Raw genomic sequence first — 18,020 nt, 5'->3', positions numbered from 1 at the left:
AAAGAAAGAAAGAAAGAAAGAAAGAAAGAAAGAAAGAAAGAAAGAAAGAAAGAAAGAAAGAAAGAAAGAAAGAAAGAAAGAAAGAAAGAAAGAAAGAATCTGGCAATAGCCACAATCTGGAATCAAACATAAAATGTGTAGATTTATAGCATGTCTCATGCTGAGCACCCATGCAGGCCTCTTTATATTAGTGATGTGTCTCCAGGACAAGGGAGCAATTACCTTTTTTTTAAATGTCAGTAGCAGTTGGGGGGAACCAAATCAGACTGAGGCCACAGCAGTAAGTGAAAGCTTTTTCCCAGCTTTAGATCTCCACCCTCCTCTCCCAAGCTGTTTTGTGCCTCATGGGGGAAAAAAACATGTATAAATTGGGAGAACAGGAAAGGGAGATCTCTGTCCCACAAGCACCATGGCCCCAGTCTGATTCATGGCTTCCTCAGCTGTAGTGTAGTGGTTAAGAGCTGTGGACTCTAATCTGAAGAACCAGGTTTGATTCCCCACTCCTTCACATGAAGCCAGCTGGGTGACCTTGGGTCTGTCACAGTTCTCTCAGAGCTCTCTCGGCCCCACCTACCTCATGGGCAGGGAAGGGAAGGTGATTGTAAACTGCTCTGAGACTGCTTCAGGTAGTGAAGAGCAGGGTATAAAACCAACACTTCTTCCTACTAGTTTTTTTCCCCCAGTGTGGGAGCTCCGATCACAGAGGCCGATTTAGTACATGGTACTTGCCTCTGGTTCCATGCGGGGTATTTTGCCCCGGATCATTCTAATGGATTTCCCATTAAAGCTTTTGGTGTGCGGCTGTTTCCTGCCGCTTCCCTCCTCCCAGTCCCCTTTCTTCGCCCTCTTCATATCCCCTCCCCCCATTTTTAACCCTTTAAAAGAACATGACGAGGAGTGGCAGATGAGCAGGGCGGGCAAGTGGGTGTGGAAAAGGGGGTGTGTGTTTTGGCTTCACCACGAGGCAACAGGAAACTTCTGGGAAATCAAGGATTGCACTGAGGCGGGGCAAATTGGGGGAAGAAGCAGGTCAAAAGGCGGCCGCAGGTCTAATGGTGTGAAATTGACCAAAACAAGCGGGGGGAATGGAAGAGCGAGCATGGGACAAAGGCTTCTGTGAAATTGGTGAGACTTTCCCCCATCATATCTAGCTGGCTATAAAGAATACATCCAGGAAAAATATAGAGACCCCTGTAGATATTACAGCTCTCACACTAGGTGATTATTGTGGGTCAGTAGAGCTTGCGCAAACGAAGGTTCGTGTTCATGTGGTTTATAGAATTCACTGCCACAAGATGTGGTGATGACACTCTTTTACAGATGGCTTTAAAAGGGAATTGTACAAATTCATCAATTGTATGACTGTTTCCCATGACGGCAAAACGGAACCTCCAGAGGCAGTCTACATCTGATTATTGAATGCTGGGATATGCAATCAGGGACGTTTCTGTCACCTCCGTGTCCTCCTTATAAGCTTTGCAGAACATCTGGCTGGTCACTCTTGAAAATAGTGCCAGACTAGAGGGCCTCTGTTCTTGTGCTATTAAGATCTTTAAAGGTGGAGAAAGAGAGCCATTATTACATGGTAGAACCTTGAGCAACTTTAGACGAGGATTCCAGAGGGGCAGCCATGTTTGCCTTTTGCAGCAAAGGTGCCACAGCTTCTGTTTGATTTACGAAGGGAGAGTCTTTGAATTGGTGAGTTTTTATTCTTCCCATTTCCATCTCATATTAGTGGCTGAGCAGGTCACCTGACGGCTCCACAAAGAAAGAATGGGCCTTTGCTGGCACTTGAGAGGAGAAGGCACACACACCCCCAAAAACCTTTATTGGCATGAAAGCACAGAACCGAGAGGAGAAGGCAAACTGTGGGTTGGATCCAGGCAAACGATTCTGTGGACTCAAAGATGTCTGCTCATTGAGCATGATTACTCTGCCTCCCCCTCCCCAGCATTCTGAAATGCCCTCCAAAAATCCTGTTCCATTTCAAGCTGCTGCAGGAAGTGGGGGGATGCAGGAGAATCACACTATGTAGCAAGAAATCTTTGGGCCTGCAGAAATGTTACTCTGGATCCAAGCCATTCACTGTCTTGACAAGGGCAATGAAATCCCCTGTTGGTGCATGTGGAGAGACAAGCTATATTAAAGCCATGGGGGAAGATGTTAGTGAATACTCAGAAACCAGCCCCATGAGCTCAGAAAACAAGAGAATTGTATATATCGTTGCGTAAAACAGGTTTTTTTCACTTCATTTCTCATCACTGGAGGCAGGACTAGCTAATAAGTATTTTAAATTTAAGATAGACAAGATGCTATGAGATGATGAAATTAGCAGCCCTAGAGCCTAGCTGGTTGCCATAGACTACAGGAAGGAATGGCTGACCATGACATTAGTAGCTGAGTAACTGTTATGTGAAGGCTTTTTTTAAATCTGTACTTTTATCAGGAGTTAACTACTGCTAAATACAGGATACTGGATGAACTGCTTTGATGTCCCACTCTCCTAGAGTTCCTCCAGTTTTCCATTCTTCCACCCTATTCCCAGGATCCCCTCCTTCTTACCTTGCCACATACCACCACTGTGCTCTGTTTCACTTTGGGTGTTTTTTCTGCAGGTGCCTCAGGGAGACTGGAATAATACGCTGACGAAGGACAAAGACAATGAAATCCCATGTCGACGCATGCGGAGCGGGAGCTATATCAAAGCCATGGGGGATGACGATAGTGAAGACTCTGAAACCAGCCCCAAGCCATCCCCGAAAACTGCAGCACGGAGGCAGAGTTACCTCAAGGCCACTCAACAGTCGCTTAGTGAGCAGAGCACCGCCCAGAGGTACCTCCATTAACAGGAAGCCCCATAGGCAGTTGGTTCTACCTGGATTTCTGGTAACAGTTCAGATAAAGCATGAGCTGTGTCCATGAGCTCCTTTTCCATATTAACTGCAGGGGTGGCTAAGGGGAAAGGTATGGGCACTTGGGATATGTAGGCTACAGTAGCAGCATCCTGTGAACAGAATCCTGAAATGAGGGATGACAAACTTTGTAGGTCATGAAGAGCCCTATCCTCTACTAGAGTTTCTACTTAGCCTCTTGTTTATTAAGATTCCATTACACATTACTCTCAGTTTCCAATATTTTTCTAGCAGTCAAAAGGACTAGGAACATCATTTTTTTTTATTTCTAAAGAAGGGTGTGTTTAATTTCTTTATCGCCCATAGAGCCTTTCCTGATGGCAGTAAAAATAATAGCTTGTCGTAGCAACCTGCATACCAAATTTTTTTTAAAGTCTTCTGTTAGCTCTGAGATAAGTTCCTTTAAACTGCTGGTTTTATTAACCATAGTAAGAAGGACCAAGGGTCATCTTTCTTAGCCACTCCATCACCAAGAGATGAGCTGGGAGAATTCTCACCATCCCTACTCAGTCAGGATGCTCACTGGGTGACTTTGGGCCAATCCCTGTCTCGCAGTCTAACCTAACTCACAAACAGTAGAAAGTTCTGAAGAAGTGAGTGCAGTGACTCACGAAAGCTCATACCCCACCACAAATTTTGGCCCCGGGCACACGGGCTGGATATCGTGGGGGGGGGGCGTGGCTAACTGCCCCAGCGCAGTTAGGTCCGCGATTACGTGATCAGATGCGCCGGCGGCACACCACGGGTCCTTCCCTTGGCACCAGCAGGTAAATGAGGGACTGGAGGGGAATGATGCACGCCGGCACGATCACACCACGGGAGTCTGGAGGCAGCCTGTGGCAAACGTTTACTAGTACTTTGGAGGTACTACTTTTTTAACACGCATTTTCGGCGGTAAGCCACAGGTGCGCTCCACTTCTCAGATGTTGGGGTGTGATCGGGCCTGGATAATCCACCCACTATCCGTGCCTCTCCCGCAGCAACTTTGCCGTGTGACGGGGACCTATGTTAGTCTTTAAGGTGCTACTGGACTCTTACTCTTTTCTACTGCTACAGACAGATTAACACAGCTCTCCATCTTGATCTACTACCTCACAAAGTTATTGTGAGGATAGAACAAAGGAGAAGAGATCCATGGACACCACCCAGAGCTCCTTGGAGGAAGGGAGAGATAAAAATGCAAGCTAACCCAATTTCTCATATACATTTAATATATTAGTCACACACCGTGGTATCTCAGGTTGGGGTGTTCAGCGGGAGAATCAAGAAACAGCCCAAGAGAAGGTGCACTTTAGTTACCAGGAGGAGAGAAAGGCAGGATTGGGTCCCAAGAGCACCGAAAGTGCAGGTAGGCTGGGAAACTGCCATTAGAAGCCTTCTTGGGGATAAAATGTGCCTCAGACATAGGGAAGTCCTTGGGACTAAAAGCCTACTCATGGGCAGTGTTCCTTCTAAGCTGAGTTAGTGTGAGCTAGCTCACAGTTTTTAGCCTCCGGCTCACACATTTTTGTCTTCGCTCAGGAAGGATGGCTCCAGAGCAAACTGATTTGTGCAGTAGCCGAATTGCTCGCTCACAACTTTAATGCCACTAGCTCACAAAGTAGAATTTTTGCTCACAGGACTCCACAGCTTAGAGGGAGCATTGCTCATGGGTAGGCTAAGAGACCTGGGGATGGCAGGAGGAAGGAGAATGAAAGATCAGAGTGGGAGGAAGGGAGGGGAGAGGGCCATCTGGGCAGGAAGCCAGGGAACTGGCAAGGCCAGTGACTTTGGAGGGCAGACAGGTCCAGTCTCTCTCATGGGCCAAGGAGATGGCATTTCTGGCCAGGAGAGCAGTGAGTTCCTTTCTCACCTCAGTGCCTTACCCTGTAGTAAGGCTGCAGTGGCTAAGAGGCAATAAGTAAAGGCATCCAGGTAGCTGGACCAGATGTAGTTTGCCTGTGCCTGGCAATCCTGGGAGTCTTGGGGGGCACATTATGGGGAGGGGGATCATCATGTGACACAGTGACTGCACTTTTGCATGAAAACCTAGAAGTGATGTCACTGTGTTGCGCAATGCTCTAGGAATTCCCCTAATCTCTATGGTAAAGACCAGAGGACCAAAGCCTTAACAGAGGTAAGTGGAGGCAACACAATGCTCTAGGAATTCCCCTAATCTCTATAGTAAAGACCAGAGGACCAGAACCTTAACAGAGGTAAGTGGAGGCAACGAGGGATAGCTAGGGCCCCAGGCTATAACGGGCATGTGCACCTGGAACTCTTTTCTTTTGGATGAGCTGTGCAATAAACCACAGCCTTAACAGCACTCCTGGTGTCTGCTTTTTATTAAAGAGGCTGAAAAATGATCCAGTGCCTGGGTGGAGAAACAGCCCCTGGCCCCAAGGACATCACAATATTGTAAACTGCCTTGGAGATCAATTTCATGCGGATGCTAACTGTCTTAGTCAGCTGCAACTAAAACAAGAAAGAGTCTTGTGACACCTTAAAGATGAACCCATTTACTGGGCCATCAGCTTTCAAGAGCTAGAGCCCACCCCTCATGCATGTACCAACTGAATATAGCAGCTCCTGCATCGGACGAAGTCAACTCTGACTTGCAAAATCTTATCCCACGATAAACTGGTTCATCTGTAAGGTCTCACAAGAGTCTTCTTTGCCTTGATAAGATGTTTAAAATAAAATAACTCACACTGCAGCTGTAATGTTGGGAGCTGTCACATGTTTCTCCCCAATTACAGAAGTTTCCTTCCTGACCAGAACAGCTGGTGCTAAATCAATATAATATGCAACTAATGTGTATGAGAAAAGTAATAGAATTTTTTTTTTTGAATGGAGGCTTTGGGAGTTAGGCCAGAGGGATGGAGGAAAGGGAGATGAATAGTTCTGGACTTTGGAAGGAGAAGCATCCTACAAAAAAAGAGGGCTAGTTCAGACACAAATGGCAATGAGGCCATGTACGTAATGATGTTCTTCGCATAGGTTTTATCTTTACAATAAAATTTTTATTCCTATTAGTGTTCCTAAGAGCAGTCCCAGTTTAGCCTGTAGCCCTTTAAACTTCTCCTTCATCCAAACTGGCCTGCGATCGCTGTTTCCTGTCTACAGAGAAGAGAGAGATTGGAAGGGGGCTTCTAGTTGCCCCGCCTTAGTTATTAACAGAACAATGAAACGTCCTACACTTTTTTTCCCCAGCCTTTCTCCTGTCTTTGACCTGTTCTTCCACTCCCAGGGCAAAAACATCTTGGCTCTCAAGGAACCCCAGGAAATGCAATAAAGAAGGCTCCAGGAGAGCTTGCTGATGGCGGTGGAAAATGGTCAATAAAGACAATCGCAGGGCTTTACTGGTGTGAAAATATGAGCTCTACCACCATCTGTTGGCCACTCTAGGGGAATTTCTTGGTTTTGTGAACAAAGGTTGAGTCCAGCGGCACCTTTAAGACCAACAAAGTTTTATTCAGTTTGGTTTTGTGAAACTTGTTTCAGTTTCCTAGAACACTAATCCAAAAAGATTCAAAACCATGCTACCCAAAAAGGGTTTGGGATGCTTGTTTATAAAGTTGCATTTTACATACGTCTGGGGAAGTGCTGGTGATTCTGCTAACACAGACAGGAACGGATAGGATTTTGTGATTGTCCCTTTTCTGACATGGTCAGATAAAAGTTGCACTGGCTAAAGAGCTCTCTACCTGTATGTTTGCCGGAAGCCTTCATCATTACAATAGCTTCACATCTAGATATATTTTATTTTTAAAGATGTGAACAGCTTAATGCTGATACAACATTACACACCAAACACAATGCAAAAGCTTGTTGGACTCTGATGCACAGGAACTACCCTGTCTACTTAGCAGAGTTCTCCACATGTCCAGAGGGGGATCTCTGTTGCATGTATTGACATGTCCATGCCATGGCATTTGATAGGGCAGACAGTAGGTGCACGGTAGAATGGTCGGCTGCACAGTGAAGCCGCTAATTCCAGGCAAGGATTGTTATTTGTTACTTGTTATTCATGAGCATCCCGACAGCCTTCTTGGACAGAACAGTGTTAAACTAAACAAAGTAATGCATCCAGTGCAGTTCAAATAATACAATTAAGTTTGATCCTTCCTGCCGGTTCTGAGAATCTCAAAGTCCACCTATCACAGAATGGCTTTTTACTTCACAGGTCACACAATTTGTATATTCTGGGGAAATGTTTGTCTTCATTTGGCAATGGGTACCAATTATGTGTTTTGTCAGCCTCCATTTGGATCCAGGGCTCAGCTTTGCATCTAGTAACATGGGGTATTAATGCATTTGCACTGGAATCTCTGGTTAAAGGAAGGTTATATATAAAGGTTAAAGGATGTAGACCTGCTGGCCCTTTGATGCACCCATTTTGCACTGTCTTATAAATATGAATCATAGAATCACAGAATTGGAAGGGGCCATACAGGCCATCTAGTCCAACCCCCTGCTCAATGCAGGATCAGTCTACAGCATCCCTGACAACTACTGTTTGTCCTGCTGCTGCTTAAAGACTGACAGTGAGGGGGAGCTCACCAACTCCCTAGGCAGTTGATTCCACTGTTGAATAACTCCTACTGTAAAAAAGTTTTTCCTAATATGCAGCCGTTATCTTCCTGCCCTTAATTTAACCCCATTATTGCGAGTCCTATCCTCTGCTGCCAACAGAAACAGCTCCCTGCCCGCCTCTAAGTGACAGCCCTTCGGATACTTAAAGAGAGCTGTCATGTCTCCCCTCCACCTCCTCCAGACTAAACATTCCCAAGTCCCTCAGCCTTTCCTCATAGGGCTTGGTTTCCAGGCCCCCGATCATCCTCATCACTCTCCTCTGTATCCACATCCTTTTTAAAGGGAGGCCTCCAGAACTGCACACAATAGTCCAGGTGTGGCCTGGCCAGTGCAGTGTACAGCGGGACTATATGACATCCTGCAATTTGGATGTTATGCTTTTGTTGATACACCCTGAGATCGCATTAGCCTTTTTGTCGCTGCCTCACACTGGCTGCTCATATTTAACTTTCGGTCCACCCATACCCCAAGATCTTGTTCACACACACTGCTACTCAGAAGTATATCCCCCATCCCAATACGTGTGTTCCCTATTTTTGTTCCCCAGATGTAGAGCTCGGCACTTATCCTTGTTAAATTGCATCTTGTTCACATTCTCCCACTTTTCCAGTGTGTGCAGATCTAGTTGAATTCTATCTCTATTTTCTGGTGTGTTTGCTGCAACTCCCAATTTAGTGCCATCTGCAAATTTAATGAGTAGCCCCTCCACACCCTCATCCAGATCATTTATAAAAATATTGAAAAGTACCAGACCCAGAACCGAGCCCTGTGGCATCCCACTGGACGCCTCCCTCCATTCAGATGAAATGCCATTGCCAACTGCTCTTTGAGTGCAGTCCTCCAAACAGTTCCCTGTCCATCTAACTAGAGTCCAGTCCACAGTCCTTTAGTTTACCCATCAGAACATCATGGGGAACCCTGCCAGGTTAATAGGAATCTTCCTAACCTGACGGCTGGTCTCCATCTAAAGGAACATGTGACACTCTCTATCTAAATTTAGCATGCCAGATCTAAACAGAAAGTTTTTTAAAAAAACCTTCACTGATATAACTGGGAATTGTAGGTGATAGACCCAGAATATGTTTCAGATACCTGCTTTTTCTCCTCTTCGGTGAAGCAACTAGCACAACAAACACCCTTTGAAATTAGAATTCTTAGCTTCCAGATGAGAGAACAAAACGTCTAGGCAAGGATCAGATGCAGCTTCTCTCTTTTTACAAACTGGGCATCGAGAAGCAGGTTCGGCACCCCTCCCCCACAGACTGGTTTGCTGATCCCTGTGTCAGCAGTCGCCAAATCGCTCGCTCGCAGCTTTTAACGCCAGTAGCACTATGCCACATGTCCGATCTCAGTACTTTTCACTCACAAAGAATTTTTGTTCACAAGACTCCACAGCTTAGAGGGAGCACCAGTTGGGTCTTCCTCTTTTCCTGCTGCCTTCAGCTTTTCCTAGGATTATTGTCTTTTCCAGTGAGTTTTATCTTTTCATCATGTGACCAAAGCACAGTAGTCCCCATGTAGTCATTTTGGCTGCTATGGAGAGTTCAGGCTTAATTTGATCTACAACCCATTTGTTTATCTTTTTGGTGGTCCATGGTATCAACAAAACGCTCCTCCAACACATTTCAAATGAATCAACTTCTTTGCTGTCATCTTTTTTTCACTGTCCAACTTTCATTTCCATACATAGTAATGGGGAACACTAAGGTACGGTTTATCTTGATCTTGGTTGATCTTTTCTGGATCCTTCATGGCTGCCCTTCCCAGTCTCAGTCTCTTTCTAATAAAATCCCCTAGGGGAGAAAAAACCCTGCCTTAGCCACAGGAGGCTGCCGCATGGCTGGCTCCCCTGGCCTTGCACTGGCCTTCGGGCTTGCTGGCATGGGGTGTTCCACCATCACGTTGTCCAGTGGATCAGCTTTCTAGCAGTGACAGTGGGGTTGGTTTTAAACACAGTGGTGTTCAAGTCTTGGAGATATGCCTAGCCAAATGAGTTAGAGGAAGCCAGAGTGCCCCTGCAGCTTCATGCTTCAATATGAAAAACACAAACTCTTCAGTGATGGGCAGACAGTATATTAATGTGGAGCACCATTGCCACCCTGTGGCCATTTAGTTCTCTGGCTAGTGTGTGCACAACCTAGTGTAGTATTCCCACAATTGAGTTTCCAGGGACAACAGTGCAATCACTTATATGTACACTTGAGATGGAAAGGGTTAGCCATGCTGCTGTTTGCCTCCTTAAGAACATCTGGCTATATGCTTGCTTCCCCCCATGAGAGGGATACAATGCTGAGGGAGCCCTGTTTCCTAAGAACAGTAATCTAGGAAGGCCCCAAGTGGCCCACATTTGTGGTGGGTTTTATTTTGGCCAAGCAAGATTATTCAGTCTCCTTCTAGAGTCCTGAATAATTTTATTTTTTAAATGCATGTTTCTAGCCCATGTCAGCATAGACAAATGCAAATATTTCATGTCACACAGTCCTAATTAGCTTTACTCTGAAGTAAAATCTACTGGGTTCAATGGGACTTTTCCCCTTGTTTGTGTGCTTATTTCTGGGGGCTCTTCCTGGACACCTTTGAGCCAAATGGAACATAGCTTTTCAAGTAAGTGCGCATAACATCAAGTGGCACATATGCAATCAGTGAATTCAGTGGGACTTGCTACTGAGTAAATGATTGGGCTATATATTAAAGGAATGTTTAGAGCATCGTTGTTTATGCAGAAAATGAAATTGGAGTGAAGGTCTTTCTCAGTAGCTGATTGCCTCCAGGATCCATGATTACCTCTCTCGTCTTGTTAATTGTTCGTCATTTCAGTGTCCCTGTTCTCATTCTACAGAAGTCTGGACCGACTAGACTCTGTTGAGATCCTCTTGCCTCCAAAGTTCCCAAGCTGGGAGGAAGAATACAACCAGATCACTGAAAACCTCAACGAGTCCAGTTCCATCAGCCAGGTAAGAGCCAGCAGCAGTGGCAGCTAGGCAACTAGGACCTGTCTTCAAGTGGGATGGTAGCTGGGAGACTGCAGGAAGGGCTGTTCCCACAAACATGGAAAGAGATCGCTTAATGAGATCTCTTTCACACATGACACTTAAGCCAGGTTCTTTCCCCCTATTGCACACATTAGTGATTGAATTAAAAGACTTTTCTATCACACATTAAGAACATACACACTTGAACGCTAATAGCAAAAGAAAGACTCCATGGCACACCAGGCATGAACATTCTGCCAAAGACTACTGCAGACGAAAAAGTGATCGTGTCTACTGCATATATTTCACATTTGTCAGCAGCTTTATGGGGTTCTCCTACATTCCTGTACAGAATCCCCAATGGCTTCCAGACATGCACCATTTATCTACACACCCCAATGGATCTCCTCATCTGCCCCACATGGGAGACAAAGGGAACTGCAGGCCATTTTAGGATTATTGATGTAAGGTTCTGTGTTTATTTTTTGTTAGTTGCCTTGGAATGGGCATTAGAATGGGCCTTGGAAATATGCAAAATTATAAATATGTATGGCTGATAAAAACCCATGTGAAGGGCTGTTTCATCAGTGTTTGCATTTTGTGGGGGAAGGTAAGGAGTCTTAATGAATCACGGACAAAGGATGCTCTCCTGCAGCCCACTACAAACAATAGCCAAGGTAGCCATCACAAACTCTAGATAAGTATGACTCAGTTCTCATTTGCACACTGGGTGTATCCAGTTGTCTGCAGGTTTATGGAAATCAAGAAAACTAACTGAAAGAAGACGAGCATTACTTATAGAGAAGCTGCTTAAGAAGGACTGGGACTCCCTCCAAAAAGATGCTAGATGGAAATGCTCCCAACTCCATCTGGGAATTAACCAATTTGATCTGCCTCACTATCTTAATATGCTGGCAGGTCCAAAATTGAGGTGGTCATATATGATCACATGTTGTAATGCGCTGCCAGCAGCCCAGATGAAGGGCCATTTCCTTAAGACACTTCCAGACCACAGCTTTTGTGACTGTCCTTTGGCAGTGGTTGACTCATTGCCCCGTATCTTTTTCTCCTGTCCAAAGTGTGCAACAGCCAGAGAGAGATTTCGTAGAAAATGGCTACTGAAGTACTCGGCCATTCCTGATACTTCAGGATTAGGGTTACTTCTGAGTAGCTTCTGCAAACGTTGTATTGTGGACATGGCAAACTTTTGTTTTACTGTGATTTTTAATTCTTAAATTTTGTTTTATAGCGTATGGCCTATGGGTTCTTAAATGCAAATAAAACTGAAACTTGAATTGTCTGCAGTCTTCTCAGAGTGGGGCTTTCTTGCTTTCCCTTCCTGCTGCAGCTCACTGAGGCCCCTGAAATTTTAGGGGGGGGAGTGTTAGTGGACCATCAGGAGCAGCATAGGAAGCAAAGGGAGAAGCTACAGTGGGAGGAAGAAAAAGCAGAAAATGTCACCCCATCTTCTGCAAATAGTAATGTTGCTCTGCTGAAGGAACTGAACAGCTGGATACACAGACCTCCGTGCTTCAAAAGACCTCCATATTCTATTATTTACTTGTTTATTTTTCCAACTTATACCCCACCCTCCCTGCCTAAGCAGGCTCAGGGAGGCTTACAAGAGATAAATACATAATTTACCATAAATCATCTTAATCAATTTACCATGAAACATCTAAAACCAGTTCATTAAAACAATGTAATGTTAAAGTGCTAGCAGTATTGTTTTGGTGTCATAAGGATGGCGTTCCCATGTGAGTGCATTTCATAATTTATTTAATTGCTCAGCTCGCTGGTCTTCTCAAATATAATCGGCAAAATATATATAATCTATTATAAATAAATATATTATATTAACCTATTATAAATAAATATATTCTATTAATCTATTATAAATATATTTAATCTATTATGCCTCCATCTCCAAATACTGTTTCTAAAGCAAAAAGTCACAGTTCATTGCACTGGCTATAGTGGTCACTTGTGCTACAATGCAGAGTGGAAACTCTGGGAGTCTTCCATATCCACATGCCCATCAAATATTTGGGAGTGACAAATATCAAAAACAGAGACTGTTCCTAATTCCTAATCATTCTGAAAGACATTAGCTAGTGACAGTTAGGAACTCTCTCAGCTATAAATATGGTGTCATTCCACTCGCACAACTTAGCCACTTAACAGTACAATCATATGCATGGTTATTTCACTGAAACTGCTGTGTTTAGAATGGAGTACCTCTGCATAGAACTACACTTCCCTGAACTTTCTCAACACCTTCCTTGATGGTGCTCTCTTCAGACGTTCAGGAGGCCAGCTCACAAATGTATTTTGTTGCTTGATTTCTCCTCATGTGATAATTTGCATCAGAGTGTGTGACTTGACTCTGTTGAAAGCATTGCTTGGTGCTGTGAAAATTCTGTCTGGTGTGTCATCTGAGTTTGGCTCACTCACACATGTAAGTTACCACAGCAATGTAAATTACCACTCCACTCTAGGGCCGAGGAATGTGTGAACTAGGTCAGTGTGGCCCTGACTTCAATCTCACTTTTCCCATAACAAGTGGACTTATCTGGTAGTGGCAAAGGAGAATTTACTTAGTTGCTTGACTACTCAGTTCATATCTCTATGGTTCATACTCCTACCAGTTTTAGTAAGAGATTGCCTTTGGATAATGGAAGCAGAACCTCCATACCAGACCCTAAATCTCCAAAGGCCTCACCCTGTTATCTGAAGGATATGTGCCCAATTATTCCTCCTTCCATTGTACTGCAACTGCTGCCTCTTTCCCCAAACCATTAAGGAATGAGTTGTGCAATAGCAAAAAAAAATAATCAGTTGTTATCCTACTACCAATTAATATGTCTGTACTATGGCTGGTACCATCAGCAACATTGGTAGAATTTTGGTACTGTGACTGGCCTTGTGAAAACTCTAATACATGCAGAAAGTTACTCCTGAAGTATGTTTCTGAAATGTTTTGAGCCAGATGATGTTGGTAGGTGGCTCTCTCATTTGATTCAGAGGCTTCCAAAGACTGGTAACCAGGTCAAAATGTCCCTTGGAAAAATTAACTTGAATTTAATTGCATGCTGGGAGGAGGCAACAAAGAGTAGTGGGTGGTGCTAGGGACATAATGGGCAATGGGGAACATAATAAGACCACATGATAACATGCCAATATGGGTGCAGTCTTTGAATTTGTGCCGTTTGTGCATCTTCCATTAGTCTGTGTGTTGACCTGTTTTCTCTGTAAAGGTACTTTGTGATGCTCTTTTGAGATCCTCAGAATAGAGGCTACTATGTTACATTTCTCCAGTGAGGAGTACTAATCATCAATATTTTGGATGTTCCAAATCAAGAATATCGAACTCATTTCACATATGAACAAAGTCTTTTAGCCAGTCCTTTAAGAGGAAGCAACATATAATCCTTCTAGGTCTCTGGCAATGGAAATTCTTAGCATCAGCTTGGTCCTAAAGTCTAGAGTCTCAGAAGCATCTCCCCATCGCCATTCTTTTTGAGCACTTTCCTGAGATTTGGAACAGACCCTAGGAATAAGCATTCTCCTTCAGGGTATTGAATTGGATATACAACTTGATTGCAAACATATCATTCACATTTGTAATAAGGGTGGGTTTTTTTTCAATTATCAGTGCTGTTGAAAAGAGCATCGTGAACTATAATAGTGATTCTCAGTGATACTGATACAATCATGTATTAAGTCAATTCATGAGTAATTATCTCAAATTTTGGCAGTGAGCCTCTTGAAACTTTCCTGACTATATGGTATCTGTGAGCAGAACTGTGACATTTGATTATTTCGGGCCTCCTTCGGGAAAGTACTAGATATTCTACTAATGTATATTCTCACAATGGTATATGACAACAACAAAAAAAGGATATGCTATTACCAGAGAGGCACATACATCCAAATTACCCACAGATGAAAGTTGATTTGTATATGGTAGATGATAAATACCTGTTTTAAATACCAATACCTGTTTTAAATACCAAAGTTAGCCTTTATCGTTTTAAACCGTATCTCTTATGCGCTGCCTATTTTTTTAAATGACAAAGGTCATTTGGATACTTTGAATGGGTGTTTTTTCCATCATACCACGTGCACATATCAGCTTTCATCTGTGGATAATTTTACCTCTCATGCAAACATCCGAAACAGTTTTACAGCATTTGTGAGCTAATGATGCACTTCTTTCACTGAAAAGACCATGGAAATAGTGGTATATTTAATGGTGGTACATTAAGAAAGCACCAAGAAAATTACAAAAGATCTTGCATAGGCCCTGATGCATTAGTTGGTATACAAGTGCACTAAGAACACCTACATGTTCCATATGAGATTAGCTTGGCATGGAGAAAGAAGAAAAACTGATGAAACAATTAAGAGACCCACATATGAAACCAACATGCATCAGGTTAAAACCAACAAAAGAAAGTGATTTTCAACACACTGCATAATTGACCTGTAAGAATACATTGTGAAAAGGGCCTAAATTGAGTCATAAACAAGAAGATGGGAACAGCCATGCTCATTTTCAAGGTGTTCCCAAACAGAGGGTCTGGAACCTGGTGATAAGCGCTAACTGAGAAATGTAATTACTAGTATAATTGAAAACTTCATCTTCCTTGCATAGGCCACTGTGGAACACACAGGGCTTTTTTTTGTAGAAAAAGCCCAGCAGGAACTCATTAGCATAATAGGCCACACCCAACAGCAGAAACACATTAGTATATTAGGCCACACACCCCATGCCTTCCCTTGGCTTTTCTGCGGGGAGCCCAGGCAAGCCAACCCTTGGACAGGCCGGGGAAGGCACGGGGAGGCATTTAATCCTTCCAGGGACCCCCTGGCCTGCTGGCCTCGGAGTCGCCGGGATGGTGTTACTCTCCAGGCCTTCCCTCTGTAGCCTCCCACACAGAGGTTTTGGCTGTAGTGGGTGTGGCCAACTCGGAAGCCAGCCGGAACTCCGTTCCTGTGCATTCATTCCTGCCCAAAAATTGCCCTGGGAAAACATAATAGCAGATTAGGAAGCAGAAGTCCATCTGGTACCATAAAGTTGCTCAGTGCTCTGCAGGGTTCTTTTGGAAAATAAGATGAACTTCTGTCACATAAAAAGGTCCATCTCTAGCCTTTCTCTGTCTGAGGGAAATTGTTGGGGAAAGACAAATCAGCAGTTTTGGAGAACCTAATTCTTGATTTATATGACAAAGGAGGGCAACTGACATCTGATATGTGAATTCAGCCTTGAAAGTACTGAAATGTTAAACCAACAGAGGTTTCTTCTAAACCAACTTGAGATCCTAAGCTCATGAAACTGTCTCATATTGAGTCAGACCATTGGTCTATCAGTATCATCTACTCAGACTGGCAGTGGCTCTCCAGGGTCTCAGGCCAAGGTTTTTCACAACTCTGGCTACCTGAACCTTTGAACAGGAAATGCCAGGGATTGAGAGCCTGGGACCGTTTGCATGCAAAGCAGAGGAGCCACAGGATTGTCCTTTCCTAACATAATTCTGGACAGATATGTAAACTAATGAGAATATTCCATGCAAGGCTTTGGATAGCTCTATGGAATGCGATAGATGTCTTTGCAGCAGCCAGTCTGTTAAGCCATGTATTATTTTACAGGGACAAAAAAATCAAGCTGAACTCTTGTTCTGCTTTAAGAATGCATTTATCCTGTGTATGGCTGTTAACAGCCACTGAGATCATGGTACATCTTTCCCTGTACTGGTCTCAGGTGTGTGGTTTGCCTTGAGTAAATCTCCATAATTGGTTAGCATAGTCTGACAAGATAGTCAATATAATAGCTGCACTGTGTCTATCCTTGCATAGTAGGGTCTAAGAGTTGATCTCAGCAGTAGCTTGGCCGGGGCTAGCTTATCCATGGCAGATGGATCATATTGCTATGCTTTGCCATTCTAAGCATGGCAATTGTGATCACGTAATAGGTTTGTATTGGGTAGCAGCAGGGGTCATTTCGTAGAAAAAGAGCTAGGGGGGCTCATTAGCATAACTCATTAGCATATGCCACACCCCCTGACATCACCGGAAGTGTGTCCTCCCCACAGCCAGCGGCAACCTCCAGTGGGCACCAGCAGGGAGCTCCAGGCCCCGCCCTCCCGCACCTCACCCGGGGGGATGGCGTCCCCCCGCGTCCCCCCCCCAAATGACCCCTGGGTAGCAGAAGCATAGACACATAGCAGACTCATATGCCTCTCTTCCCTTTCTCAGTCTGTTCCTGGATATTATTTCCACTAAGATTTTGTACCACTCACCATCATTAGTGGCAACTGGAACTTAAGCTTTTGGTGTCAATTGTGATCGATTGTCTCACCGCCTGGTTCCAGAATGAGCTTTGTCTCACAACATTAAATGTGTCCAAGGACTTCATTGACTGCCTTGTAGAGCTTTGTCTTGTCATGCTTTGTCAGCTGTCCTAGGAGATGTAGGTTATTCTGCTGCTCCATGTAGACATCACAGATGTAACTGTTGTATGGCTGTTATTAGTCTGTGGCTCCTGTGAAGTGCTTCTGTACTGAAGCAGTGAGATCCCCATTCCTGGTGCTTTAATCTTCTCCAACTCTTTATTCCAGATATTTGGACAGTCCTCCTTTATTCCACAGATATTTACACAAGAAGAGCAGGTACTGACAATCTTCTACTGCCCTTTATGTGGGTATTCAGCTCTTAGAGCAGTTAAAGTGAGTTAAAGCTTGATGCCTGAGCTTGCTGTGTGAAGGGAAGAGAATCTGGGGTGAGATGACTGGAAGTAGCAGAGACACAATGGATGTTTCAAGGTGGTTTATTGCTGTGAGAGATTCTCTGTTGTCTTTCAGTGCTGCAGTGAAGCCTGGGAGGAATTTTTCTGTGATGAGGCCAAATCTGGCTAAAAGTCAGTAGATTGGAATGAGACTCTTGGAAATAAGAGAAGGAAGCAATTTTATAGACTCTAGGCATCATGTCCAGGCACTGGCAAAAGGTCTGGATGCTAAGCGACAAGGCAAATAAAGTTAAGGGAGCTAATTAAACAAGTGACCCTTGTTCCTCTGGTTTATTTTGTTGAATGTTATATACATAATTAATCATAGGACTCCTCCAAATGAATTGGTATCAGCTGCACTTGTGTTTTTTTGGTGACAGATACCAAATTTGCTTATTTCTAGAGGAAGACAGGATCTCACCAGAAAGGTTATATAGGACAGGTGCTAAGTAGGCCTCTAGGATGGGGAAATTAATACCTGAGACACCTGTCTGCTTAATCAAGTATTGCATGTTAAACCTTGTGGCTTTAGTGAAAAATAATAGAAGAAATTCTTCCTAGTTGCAACTACAATCCATTGCCCAGGGTTAGATTATCAAATGTGGGAGTCTTACCTGGAAACATAACCAAAATCTTGTTTGGGGCATCACAGAGTGATTAATTTTCTGTAAAGCTCTTTTTCCACAAGTTTATCTAAGTGCTTTCACCTCCTCATTCATGGAAATTCCTTGTGCCCATTCTTTGAGGATCTCAAATCACTTTACGGCACCAGGG

At 43.9% G+C, this 18,020-nt stretch overlaps 1 protein-coding gene across 4 annotated transcripts in view; it reads left to right on the top strand.

Annotated features, from left to right (window-relative positions):
* The window catches only part of DLGAP4 (discs large homolog associated protein 4), a 124,601-nt gene that overhangs the window by 26,282 nt on the left and 80,299 nt on the right, over positions 1-18,020 (top strand). For 2 of the 4 annotated variants that reach the window (XM_015413378.1, XM_015413376.1), the window contains exons 3-5: positions 2,625-2,833; positions 10,327-10,441; positions 17,080-17,130. In XM_015413378.1, coding sequence (XP_015268864.1) covers positions 2,625-2,833; positions 10,327-10,441; positions 17,080-17,130 — 375 coding nt within the window. Of the gene's footprint in view, positions 1-2,615; positions 2,834-10,326; positions 10,442-17,079; positions 17,131-18,020 lie in introns of all 4 variants that reach the window. The other 2 variants (XM_015413375.1, XM_015413377.1) reach the window with 2 other exon arrangements.

This window comes from Gekko japonicus, unplaced genomic scaffold, assembly GCF_001447785.1.
Source record: "Gekko japonicus isolate JY-2015 unplaced genomic scaffold, Gekko_japonicus_V1.1 scaffold79, whole genome shotgun sequence".
NCBI classification, from domain to species: domain Eukaryota; kingdom Metazoa; phylum Chordata; class Lepidosauria; order Squamata; family Gekkonidae; genus Gekko; species Gekko japonicus.
Note: the sequence above shows the minus strand (reverse complement) of the source record. Positions and strands in the feature narration are given on the sequence as shown.